Genomic DNA, 13,379 nt, shown 5'->3' with positions numbered 1-13,379 from the left:
CCGAATGTGGCATGTTTTATGTGGCTACGATGATTGGGGGGGGGGGGGGGGGGGGGGGGGGGGTCAGTGATTGCATAGGAAAGATCTGCACTGATATGTGTTTGTTTACTGTAAACTGGGCCTATTAGGGATAATGATTCAGACAGCATCGAGCTGTCAGTTTCAGGAGCTCTGTGTGCGTGCTTGTGTATACTTGGATGCCTCTTCAAATGCTGGCCTTCTTATCATCAGTCAACAAATGGCCTCCCCGGAAGGAAATGGGGAGTTTTCGTGCACCTGTAATTCAAATGTCCCAGTGCTGATTGAGAGTAAACAAGAGGCACTCTGGGACTCTGCCCTTCTGTTTAATGTGGACTCAGTGATTAATGGATGGAAAAAGAAAAAGGGCAGGCATGTTCAGGTGTTCAAAAAGAAACGTATTTTTGAGTGTTTTTGTTTGTTTGCTTTGTTTGCTGGATATTAGCTTCAAGACAAATCGAAAATGTCTCACCTAGATGCTGATTATTGTCCCAAGATCGGTCTTGTTTGGACAGATTTCTGTTATGAGTGTCTATTAATAAAAATGTGCAATCCATAATTATATCTTCGTAAGACCAGAACCAGCTGATGCCTTATCAAACCTGAAACAAAAAAGTGCAAATATCCACTAATGAAATTTGTAAACAGCTGACCCAAATATGATTCTATCTTTCATCTCTCCTTCGCTTTGACAGTTTGAGGTCTGTACACAAATATGTCCACGGTCTAGAATATCCAGTAAATGGTGGTTACAACACATTAGCATGAGTGGCCCTCACCCCCACCCGCATTACTAAAAAGCAGCAGAAACAGCTATATTCCCAGTTTGCTCCAGCCTCAGGCATGCTAACCAGAGACCCAGGCCAACTCACTGGTGCTCTCCCTAACCGCTTCCTCTCCAACGCTGCTGGATTTGACTCACCGTGACCTCTGACCTTCGACGCTATACCGCCTCCCCCACACATGCAAATAACGCTGGTCTGTTCCAGGAGGCATCATAAAAAAAAGGAGAGGGTCAGATGGAGGGAAAGAAGAGAGACGGAGGAGTGACGTGGAGGGATGGAAGCTTAGGGAGCCGGTGGTGGTGGTGGTGGTGGTAGGGGGTGAGCAGGGAGGAGAGAAAGAGACCCCTAAAGGAAGTGTGAGCATCTTGGTCTCTGAAGTGGAGGGAGGCTGTGGCAGCTGTCTGGGGAAGCTCCGGTCTACAGCCCAGCACCGAGGCCTTAAAACATTTCTCTCTGTTTTAGCCAGCCAAAACGGACCCCAGCGCCTGTGTCTGCGAGGCTTACAGTGACCCGTGCTGATCTTTCTCTGTGTGTGTGTGTGTGTGTGTATATGTATGGGAAAAAGAAAGTGTGGGTACATTCACTGTACTTATTGTTTTCCTTGCTCCCAGGCTGCTCCAGGCACCTCAGTTTGTGTGTGTAAGGGGAGGTAAGCGATGTGTGCGGCTGTATCTGGAGAGCCTCCAATCCCCCCCCCTCCCCAATCTCATCTCCTCTCCTCTCTCCTCCTTCTGTTCTCTCTGCTTGGAGGATCTGTCAGTTCTCCTTCTCTCTCTTTGTCCCTGCTTTGATCCTGCTCTCCAAGCCTTGGCTGGCCTCACTAACAGCAGCTGAGCACAGGTCCTACTCCACTCCCACTAATAACACACATTCATGCCACACTGGGATGATGCGCTTCAACAGACACCACACACACACACACACACACACACACACAAACACTCTCACTTGCTGCTCCACTTACTCCCCCTCTTCTTGCGAACACACTGTAAAATCAGTAAAAACTGATTCAGCTATCATCCAGTGCTCTCTGTAAGTTGCCAGAGCTTATCCCTTTCACACAACCCTCTGTTTACAGTAACTCTGCTCTCACATTTTGAGCAACTTGGATGAGGGGTCACTCTGGTATGAGTGATTGTGGGTAATGCTAAACCCAACAATGTAGTGTTTCCTGTGGATACATTGTTGTTTTTTTACAGGCAAATGCAGGCAGATGTGTTTTACTGATTTAATAACTGATCATTTAAAAATTTAAAGTTAAATGATTAAGTGTAAAATTGTCACAATTTGTAAGGCAAACACTGATTGAATTCACTGTCTTTCATCAAAAGGCATTTTGTGTACATTGTAGGGTAACATGAAAAGGCATTATTCATCCCAAAATTGAATATACATGTTTCTTAATCCACCAGCTAATGGAAACATGCAGCTTGCTAACATTACAGCTCAGCAGAGGGAAAAGCCATTGATGTTTACATATTATCATGTCAGGAGTTTGAGTTTCTCATCATGGGTAGCTACATCCTTCCACCTTCAGAGGGATACAATTGGCAGGTTTGGTTCGATAGTTCCCACATGAAAGTACATGCAACAAAGTTTGTTGGTTTTTCTTTTTTTGTGTGTGTGTTTTTTGTTTTAGCAACTGGGTCATGATTTATGGAACGAGACATTGCTTCTGAGTTTTTCCATTTGAATTTTTTTGGTGCTTTTATCCCCAACAAGGCACGAGCCATTTTGTTTAATTATATTCAAGTGAAGAAAGAGTAACTCCAAAGCTGGGCAACTCACACCAAAGCAGTTTTGATGAACAAATAGGATAAGAGGCAAGAGTAAAACAAAAAAAAAAACACACACACACACACACAGAGTGATTTATTGAAACATGCAAAGATACATGGAAATAAAATATATAAGGCAATCAAACTTGAAAGTCAATATTTGGTATGACCACCTTTATTCTTCAACACAGCCCGAACACTCTAAGGCAGTTTTCTTTTAATTTCTTTAAGTAGTCTTCAGGAATAGTTCTCCAGGCTTCTTGAAAGACATTCAAAGATCTTCTTTGGATGCTGGCTGCCTTTTGTTCTGTTCTCTGTCAAGATGATCCCACACTGCTTCAGTAATGTTGAGGTTCTCACTCTGGGGAGGCCAATCCATGACTGATAGTGCTCCATTGTGTGTTTTTCTATCCAACTTTGATTTTATTACACCGTGTGCTTGGGATCATTGCCATGGTTAAAAATTAAATGAAAACCACCATGCAATATCACTTTCCAGATGGTATTGCATGGTTGATGCATGGTGGTTTTCTGTGTTCATAAATCCATCAGTTTTGACAAGCTCTCCAACACCACTGGCTGAAATGCAGCCCCAAGCCATGACAGAGCCTCCACTGTGTTTTATAGATGCTTGTAGACACTCAATGTATACAGCCAAGCATCCTGCCCCTGCAATCCACAAAAGTATCAAACCTGTGTGGGTTTTGTTGTATATACATCCTTGTGTGCACCCTGATAAGATTCAAGTGCACAAATACTGCAGATACACCCATCTGTAGCATTAGCATAGTACATTGAACAGTAGTGTGGTTGTATACTGAGTAGATTTAAGCTACTCAGTGTAGTAGAGTAAGTCTGCATGTACTAGTTTGACAGAAAAATGTACTTAAATTTTACTTAGTAGCTTCTTTTTCTTTCTTTTGCAGCTATTGCAATCTCCTTCTCATCTTTGTTACAACTCAATTCCTTGAGGAAGATATTAGGTTTAAAGTTTTGACAAAGAAATTCCAGTATGGGGGCCCTTGGATGCAGTTGTCTACGTCAAGTTTGAACTTTCATGCATTACTTTAAGTAATAAATTCAGGGTGGACAATTTGAAATGGAAATCGATGGTATAGGCAGTATAGGCATCCACATCTGTGCTCCTGCATTCTTTCAGATAAAAGTTGTTGAGAACTGGGAGTCTTGGACTGTTTGTAACAAGCTTTTTCTCTTCCTTGCAGCTTCCAAGAAAAACTGCAAAGTTCATTCGCTGTTGACAAGCAGCGACTGTGCACACATTTGCCACTCACTTCTGAAGGAAATGAAAGGATTTCTGGTGACTTGTTGACCATGCTAATCACAGTGTGGACTGTTGGATAAGTCAAGTCAGTCACTACTGTGTCGCGGCCTCTTGGGAGAGCAGGCTGTATCAACACAGTGCCACCCTCAGTTTGGCAGAGGCAGCCACATGACGCCTTGAGGCTGGCCTTGATACAGCCTGTCTGGCTGCTTACTTCCCACTCTTCTTGCCAGCCAGTAATGCCAGGATAGGCATTTAAGCTTGAACCTCACCTTCCCACCCCACTGAACACACACACAACCATGTCACCCTTGTTGCACCAGGAGTGCCCTCTGGCAGGAACGCTGTTCACCAATGGCTTACGCATTAAGGCATGGGCAGTGTATGACAGTGGGCCAGACTGTTTTGTGAACACAATGTTTCACACTTTCTCACACACACACACTAAAAGCCACACAATCTCCCTGTCTAATTGCATTATTGCAGTGTGTGGAGGTCCATGGTCGAGAGGGCTCAATAAAGATATGAGTCCTGGGAAAGACTAGGAGTGGAGGAATGAAAAAAAAAGAGGAAGAGGGAGATAAAGCGGGGAGGTAAGGAGGGGTGATAAAAAAAGAGAGATAAAAGCAGAGACAGGATAAGGTCAAGAGGGATGAGTGCTGGCGCATGGGACAAGGAAGGAGGTCAGAGGTAAAAAGAATGTGAGAATTTGGAAAGTGACACCAGTGTGTTCCAAAGAACAAAGTGCGATTTTTTTTTTTTTTGTCTATTGGCCAGACAATTACCATCTTTTGATTTTAATATATCTCTACACGTCATATGATCAAAAGCTTCACAGAAAGAGAGACGTTTTAGCTCTGAGTCTGAGCTTATTTCCCACAGATTTTAGGTGATATGGAGTTGACACATAGCAACAGGTAGCACTCCGGGGACCGACGGCGGCCAGGTGCGCCTGATAAGATGTTCAACTCGAGTGAAAAGGGAGGGAGCGACAGAACCAAAGCGCCGTGACTCAGTTCACCAGCGGAGACCTCGTGCAACATGAGCGTGAGAAAATCATTCAGGCGGGGAGTGTTTCAATACCTACACTCTGACTTTAGACCATCAGTAGATTTGTTTTGGAACTCTGTCAGTCCTATTGTGCAAAAAGAAAAAAAAAAAGAAGGAAAAAGAGGCAGGTGTGCAGTTCCAACAATGGGACCTGTTAGTGAAGTGTTTGACAGAGGTAGCATGTAGAATATTTAGGATTTCTGAGGGGTTAAGCGCATGTACAAACCAGACTTCCTTGTGCCCAAAGCAAAGTTTGCAGTTACACACAAGACGCGCGTGCGGTTTCAATGACGCCTCCACATACCAGTTCCTGTTACTCATTCTGACATTGTCTTGTCATCTTGAAATCTGGATCTCAACTCAATCACTGTTTTGGCCACATGAAAAATAATGTCCCAAATAACACAAATCATTGAGTAAGGTTTCTAATGTTTTCTGATCAGTTATTCGTGTCTGCAAGCTGCTGGATTTTGTTGGCAGGCGTTGGAATTTACAAGCGCAATCTCTGAGAAAACCTAAAATGGTCCCTGCACCTCTGTCGTGTTCAGCTGAGGAACTGGAGCGCAGTGCAACACCGCGTTGCCTATCAAATTCACGATCTTGCGGCCAGCCGCTGGCGACGCCCCGCAGATCCAGGCGGCAAGCCGGCGAGAGGAGCGCCTTCCCCTGGTCGCCTGCGCGCCACGTGTCGCGGTCTCCGCAGCAGCTGGAGGTGTGTGAGCACAGCGGAGAGCCGTGCACTGAGCTCTGTACGCTCAAAAGAACCAAATAGAAGTTTTTGTTGTTGTTGTTGTTGTTTCTCTATGGTATCCTACTTTAAACAATTTCATATCATTCAGTTCGACTCATTTCGCTTTACTTGATATGACCAGTCTTTATTTTATTAATAAAATGGATAGAAAAAAAATATTGAGGTAGAGCAGACGAAGGCAAACTGTGTTTCTCATAAACAGTGATATTCATAAACACCTTTAAACTTTTTTAATTTTGCTACAGTTAATATAATGAAAGCATGAGGATGAAGGGTGGAAAAGGATGATGATCACCTTGAGGACTCCCCGAGATTTAAACGCCCATTAAGATGCCTAAAGTGGGTGAATGCTGGCTATAGACAGCGCAGGGTTACAAACGTCCCCTTGTTTGTGTCCACAGTCGCACAACCTGAAAACTTAGGGCTGGTGCCCGTCAATAAACCTGCAATATACAGCTGTTTGTCTGCCTTAATGTCCGCTGTCTGCTCTTTCTAACTGTAATAAAGATAAGGAATAAATTATGACCTGAAATCTAAAAAAGCCTTGAACGCTGTGGGGTGGCCATAGGCGGGAAGGAGGAGGAAAAGAAGGAGGAGGAGGCATCGGTGTGATCGTGTGAGCTCTCCGGGCTCAGAAATATCTCTGCTCTGGCTCACATTCCGATAAGGGAGCCCGATCCAGCTCTCTCTGTAGGCGTGGTTTTCCCAGGCTTTTAAAACAGCAGCTGCTATTTACCTTCCCCTCTAATGTAAACCACCGCCGCCGCCGCCGCCACATACCCTCCCCTCACCCCCCGCTCACCCTCCTCCCCTGGCCCGGCGGCCCCCCGGTAGCCCGGCGGCCAAACCTCCAACCACCGCACTCATAAAACATCCTGGCACGTGCTCCACATTCACAACAACGACAGATGATTAAGTGCCAAAATTTGTACCACAGATTTAGAAAGTTCAGTAACATGGAAACTGAGAGTGCGCGTTTAATTTCCCCTCCTCTCGGGGCCAACCAAATTAACCTTGTTTGAGGAATATAATGATGGTGTTCTGCAGTGTGCGCTTGTTTCAGGATTTGTGTTCGTCTTCTCATGTGGTCTCCTCGTGTGGTTTTGTTAGTTGTCATGAGTTGTCATCCCAAGTCGTTTCTTTAACAGATTTAATTTGTAACAGTAACTACCTAAGTTTGGCTGCAAAGAAAACAAAACCGCTCCTTCCTGCGCCTCCATGGCACATGACGGAAACTTTGCAGGATTGCCTACCACTTCCCAGTGGTGGTTTTTTTTTTTTGGTTGGTTGGTTGGTTGGTTGGTTTAAAAAAAACGGTAGAAAATAGTTTAACTTTCTTATTAAGCTACTATAAGAAATTACCAATAAAATTTTCAACAGCCTACCAAAGTTAGAAAGCAATCATTTATGGAGAGAATATGGGAAAGAATGTTGAAGTGCGCATGAAGCCCATTTGTTGTGTTTTCACCGTTAATTTGTATATTTATGTTATTATTATTAACTTTCTGTTGTTATGGGTTGTCCGGTAAATAAAAAGTTCCTCTGCCCTACTCCTGGTGGCGGTGCCCAGTCAGCGCCTCCACTGTTAATATGTAAACGCTACGATGATTGAAGACTGAAGGCAGTTTCCCCGGCTGTGCCCTGAACCCGGGCCGCGCGCCATTGGCCGCCAGCTCCAGCGGCCAAACAACCAATGGGAGGGCGCCGACCACGAGCCGTCCTCCTTCGGGCCGCGTGTCCCTCGCCCTGATTGGTGGAAAGTTACTGTGGGAAAGAAAGTTTGGGAAGTTTCACACGAGCCGTTCGCGTGCAGTGAGAGATATAAATACAAGCCACACGCGGAGAACCCAACAGAGAGACTGCATCCGCTCCTGGTAGTCGCTACTGCTGCGCGTCGCTCTAACGGATTTTAACTTGATACACATCTCAGGATTTTTTTTTTTCAAGGGGAGAAGTAACTTTTGAATATCACATTCTGAAAACTCTCACCTCCCCTTTTCGAAACAATTGGACCGTAATTTACTGTGGTTTTGTGGGATATTTCTAATTAAAAAGATGCCTGCCGATATGATGGAAAAAACCTCCTCGTCTCCGGTTGCTGCAACCCCGGCAAGCATGAACACAACTCCCGATAAACCCAAGACAGCCTCTGAGCACAGAAAGGTTGGTATTGAGCCTGCATTCATCAATATTTACCCGTCACTGTCATTTAACGCAAAAAAAAAACAAAACGCCTCGAATATTTCATTTTGGACACAAATCTTCACACGCTTCTAGTCCAAAGCGAGGATTTTGGCTTTTAGGCACCAAACAAGAAATTTTTAACGGCTAATATCATTTTGTTTTATTCTTTTAGTCATCAAAGCCAATTATGGAAAAGAGAAGAAGAGCCAGAATCAACGAGAGCTTGGGGCAGCTGAAAACTCTCATCCTGGATGCTCTCAAAAAAGATGTAAGTATTCAGTCGTCATTCTCGTTATTAATAGATTTTCAGACTGCATCTGTCAAACAGTAAGAAAGCGGGTGCCTGATGCTCATCGTCTCTGTTTTCTGTCCCCCTCAGAGCTCCAGACACTCCAAACTGGAGAAGGCGGACATCCTGGAGATGACTGTGAAGCATCTCCGGAACCTCCAGAGGGCTCAGATGACCGGTAAGTCGCATTTTCCCGACTAATCGGTTTCTGTGCGGTTTAGAATATCTGGGCTAGTCTAGCAAGTCCGCATCAAGAATCCCAAACCTCATTTTCTTTACACCCCGATATAGGAAGGGTTGGCTATGCTTATCTTGATTTAAATTTGACTTAATGTTTTCTTTGCAGCTGCCCTGAACACCGACCCCACGGTCTTAGGAAAATATCGTGCAGGATTCAGTGAATGCATGAATGAAGTCACTCGGTTCCTGTCCACCTGCGAAGGTGTCAACACCGAAGTCAGGACGCGACTCCTCGGCCACTTGGCCAACTGCATGACCCAGATCAACGCCATGAATTATCCCAGCCAGCATCAGCACCAACATCAGCTCCCTTCCACCGCCGGGCCAACACACCCGTCTTTCGGTCAGTCCATGGTGCAGATCCCCAGCTCATCCCCGCAGGTCCTGCCCATAAACCCAGTGTCCTGTAAAGGTGGCTCCTCACCGGCCAGTTTACCCTCAGACGCCACCAAAGTGTACGGGGGTTTCCAGATCGTGCCCGCCACAGACGGACAGTTTGCGTTCCTCATACCCAATGCGGCATTTGCGCCAAACGGCCCCGTTATTCCCGTATACGCCAACAACGTCAGCACGCCGGTGCCTGTTCCGGCCGCGGTTTCTCCCGGAGCCCCGTCTGGCAACACGGATTCAGTGTGGCGACCTTGGTGAAAAGTGGGGAAGGGCCACAGAGACTTTAAATGACACTTACTAGCGCTTTCTTTGTTCAATGTTAGAAAGTTGTTTTGAATCTGTTAGTTCTTGTAAAATGGAAAGAGTATGCACTATATTTGTACAGCTAACAAGGGAGTAAAGTTCATATTGAAATGGGATTTGTATTGTGGAAGTCCGTTCACTGCATTTTTATATATATATATATATATATATATATATATATATATATATATATATATATATATATATATATATATATATATATTTGAGTTGTCTTTTTTTACTGTGTGACGCCAAAGATATGTTTAATGCTCTTATGCTGTTCTTCGTTTTGGAAGACAAATAAATTTGTAAAGATATCAAAACTGGAGCTTCTTCTTGCGTTTTTCGTTGGGAAACGAAACCAACAACAACAAAAATCTCCATATAAACGCCAACAATAATACATTAGTAAATGATACAGGTTAATATAGGTTATTTGGTCCCTGTGCTCATGGGAGCTTCAGTTTGCTTTTGCCATGTGTTGCGTGAAAATTGCCATCTATTGAGAGAGAGGCTGTTTACACATAAAACCAGTAAGGTTATGTTTTGGTCCGACAGTGAAAGAGCGTGTTTAAACTCCCATTCACTTAGATTATTTTCTGAAAATAGGAAAGTGAGTAATAATCATTTGAGCAGCAATTTTGAATGTTCAGTTCATTCAAAAACTTGGGTTGTTTTTATTAGGGGGCAAAACATGCACACTCAGTCACACATGTAAGTTAAGCTGACCGTCAGTAAACCGGGATAATTGTAACTCCATTATCTGTTTAACCGAATAAGGCAGGAGACAGTGCTGTAATCAGACAGACGCCGGCGCAAGAGATTGGTGTTTCTCACTTAAAAGTCCAGCTGTTTGGCATTTCCTTGTGTAAACTTAAGGAGTTTTACAGAGGTCACTTACGCCATCTAGCAGCGGGGAAGTGCATTGCAGTGTGATCGGACTTGACGGATCAGCATGGTTCATGAATGGCTGCAATGTGGGGTTGTCTCTTAATCAAACTGCAGCCTTTTGTCTAACTTAAGAAATAGCTGAGATAACGGAAAAGTTATCACCTCGTTAGTCGTGTGATTCTTCTGAGTTGTGTTGAGATTGCATCTTTGGGTAAACTTGTAAGAGCACTCACTGCAAAACTTCATCAAAACTTGTGCGGATATTTAAAACGATTATTTGCTTGGATATCTTAAATATATATTGTTATATAAAACTACAGCTTTACTGAGGCAAAGAACCAGTGGCTCTTCCCATTTGAAAGTTTCTGCATCAGAGATCATCTGCTTTCCTTACATCCAATAAACAATTTGATCGAGCTCTAAAAAATGATGCAGATTTTTTCACATCAGCAACAGCATTAGTCTCCTGACAGTATAGTATAGAGCGGCACCTCGGGCTGTCTTCAATCAGAGCTCAGGGAGTTCCTTGATGCCAGGGGGTTTGAAAGCAGAAGGACACTTTAAATACATCGTCACTGAGCCATGTGGTAGTGCTCTGCTCTGCTCTGCCCAGGTGTGTGTGCCCCCTCCAGCTATTCAAGTGTGGCCCTTCTTTGAAGGGGGTTTGTATAGGGAGGGGGTGCAGGTGTTTGCAATTATCAGTGTGCTAAGAGGCACAAAGTGTGGATAAGTGCCATCATTTTGAATTTCCATCACACCTTTTTACAGGGAGCCATGCATCTCTTGTTAGATTGAATCCATGTGTGCGCTCGTGTCTGTGTGTGCATATGTTTTGCGTGTGCGTTTATAGAGGTTGCTGGGTGAGGACATGCCTGGCCAAAGGGCACAGTGGGTGAGGTAGTGGGTTGTTAAATGGGTTGGGGGGGGGGGGGGGGGGGTGTTCAAGGAAAGGGCTGCCGCACGGGATAATAGTTGGCCTCCTGTGAGGCAGAGATTTTCCACACAAGCACTCAGACGCACACAGTCACACACACACACACACACACACACGCAAAATGTTCCCACAACATTCCAGCTGTGCTTGCACCAATGTCAAGCTTCCTGCCCTGAGCCCTGGGGCCACAGCTGGACACAGGACGTCTGGGAGGCACGTGGTGTGACCCGGACAACACCCAGCTGCTGAGCCCTCCCACCCTGCCTCGCTGCCTTTGCTCCTTTGCTCCTTTTCCTCCCTTGCTCCCCCACCCACCAACATCTTCAGCGGTTTCTTCCCCTCTGGAGAACAACTTTATGAGCCTCTCCAATTACCCAGTGCAGTGGCCAAGCTGCCGGAGTGACCGCACACATGTCACAACACGACCGGGGGGTTAGCTGCCATGCGTGTCCATTAACTTTTCCCACATTCCGCGTGCATGCAGGGAGTGAAAAGAGGGGGGGAAAAAAGCCCCTATGCTTCCTCTTTGGCTCCCTAAGTGCTACCATATGGTCCACTCTCTCGCTCCCTCTCCCATAGTTCTTCTGCCTCTCTCACCCTCACTCTCCTGGCCCATCACTGGGGCTGTCTTTGATTGCAGCCCAGACAAGCGAGAGCTTTATGATTTAAGTCCAGGGCTTGCTGTACCAAGCCCTGGACTCATTTTGAAGCCAAACTCCTCTCCTTCCCCTCCACTCCCCCCCCATCCTCTTGCACCCCCCTTCCTCCTGCAGTTGCAGGGGAAGGCTGTTTTCTGGCAGGAAATGAATAGCTCCCAGATGAGCGCAGGAACCTGAGAGGTCGTGAGAAAGAGGCGAACCCCCCTCCGCAGGCCCGGCTTGCTGCCAGCCGCTGGGGGAATGTGGGAGAGCGCCTCTCTGACACACGCATCAACCCCTCTGCCCTCCACCACACCGCCTGACTGACTGACTGCCTGCCTCGGCGCTGGGCTCTGAGCCTGGAAATAGACTGATAGACAGGGCAACCGCCACAGAGCCAGGCAGCACGGCTTGTCAGCCAGCCGGCAGGGCAGGCAGGGAAAGGGAAAGCTGTGGGAGGGGAGAGAGAAGTGTTGGATTTGTGTGGGCGGAAGTGGATCAGTGTGTGTATGCCGTCTGAATCCTGACCCAAGCATGCATTACAATGGAAAGTTAGATCTGTAATTTAAGTTTACTGTAGACTCATTTATGACCCCCACTGGGTATTAGCACAGATTTTGTACACAGATAGACACACATGCACACACTCACTCATGCTCTCCTCCCTCTGTCCCAGAGGCTTACACTCATTCCAGAGTATACACTCACTCAGACAGGTGTTCCTTGTCAGGAGCAAAGGGTTTTCCCTTTGGTTCTTTGTGTGCTGAACTAACATTTATTCCTCCTGAGGTTCACACTGTTATGTTTGGATGTGGTCAGAAGTTTAACCGCAGCTGTCCAGGCGTATTTTAGGAGCTTTTTTAATCATTGTTCTGTATCAGTGTGACATGTTGAGATCAATCAGTTGCTGAGTGAAGGTTAGCCACTTTATTTGACAAGTGCAACAAAATGTACAGAATCGAGTTTATTAAATCAGGAGTATAACAGCTTATGTAGCGTAATGGGTCCCAATATTTTTGGCTTGTGACTTCAACAAAGCAGTGTGAACATGTGATCCCTTATCATCGGTTGTGGCCCATGTTCAGAAATGAGAAGTTATTCTTTCCCAGATTGCTTTGCTGGAATTTAAATAATTCAGTATTTTACACAGGATAAAGGTAGTTGTGGAAAAACATGAAAATATTATGTTGTGGAGGTAAAATAATTCCACGCAGTGACATTTGTTGATTCTTGACATGCTGGCATGAAGCAAGATCTCATATTTAGATCAGATGAGCAGAAAAAAATGCAAGTGGCAGCAAACTACACGTTTTATTACTATGTGCCTTCTCATATAAGATTACAGCCCATCCAAGTTGGATTTAACTTGTGCATTCACATAAGGCTAATCAGCAGCATGTACTGCTCACATTTGTCACTCATCCATAAAAGCTATTGTTGTCACTGACAGCTTCAGACAGCTTAAAATGATGTGTAGCAGCTTACACAAGGGTATCCACATGTCATGGTATATGATCTTCACTCCACTATTATTAGTGTATTACTCATCAGAGTTCTGTTCTTTCTCAGCAGCGTACAGCGTGTCTCTAATTCGACATAGTGCACCACTTTCCCAGTCTCCCTATCACTCTCCCTTATACTCTTTCTTTGTCGCTTACACAGTCAGTTTGTGCCGGGCTCCTATGGTAACCTGTAGGCCCAGTAAACAGGACAAGCTGTCTACACACAAATCTCAGTAGTGTGTGTGCCCACTATCCTTGGCTCACCCTGCATGGCAACAAAAACCCCACCAGAGGCTCCCACCACCAGCCCATTCAAATGTCAGCCACCTCGTTTGAAGTTGCAG

General features: G+C 45.3%; 1 protein-coding gene across 1 annotated transcript; it reads left to right on the top strand.

The window, feature by feature from the left end:
- Positions 1-7,527: 7,527 nt before the first annotated feature.
- her6 (hairy-related 6) lies at positions 7,528-9,209 on the top strand. The gene is made up of 4 exons (XM_030727517.1): positions 7,528-7,827; positions 8,021-8,116; positions 8,228-8,315; positions 8,484-9,209. The coding sequence occupies exons 1-4, from the start codon at positions 7,720-7,722 to the stop codon at positions 9,023-9,025; spliced, it is 834 nt and encodes a 277-aa protein (XP_030583377.1). The 5' UTR covers positions 7,528-7,719; the 3' UTR covers positions 9,026-9,209.
- Positions 9,210-13,379: the final 4,170 nt, after the last annotated feature.

This window comes from Archocentrus centrarchus, chromosome 4 (genome assembly GCF_007364275.1).
Source record: "Archocentrus centrarchus isolate MPI-CPG fArcCen1 chromosome 4, fArcCen1, whole genome shotgun sequence".
Taxonomy (NCBI): Eukaryota; Metazoa; Chordata; class Actinopteri; order Cichliformes; family Cichlidae; genus Archocentrus; species Archocentrus centrarchus.
The sequence above is the reverse complement of the archived record's forward strand: the minus strand, read 5'-3'. Positions and strand labels throughout refer to the sequence as shown.

Bases quoted from the DNA above. Each gene is read 5' to 3' on its own strand.
- her6 (XM_030727517.1), top strand. From the start codon at position 7,720: ATGCCTGCCGATATGATGGAAAAAACCTCCTCGTCTCCGGTTGCTGCA. The intron at 7,828-8,020 runs GTTGGTATTGAG...TTATTCTTTTAG, and splicing joins CAGCCTCTGAGCACAGAAAG to TCATCAAAGCCAATTATGGA. The intron at 8,316-8,483 runs GTAAGTCGCATT...TTTTCTTTGCAG, and splicing joins CCAGAGGGCTCAGATGACCG to CTGCCCTGAACACCGACCCC.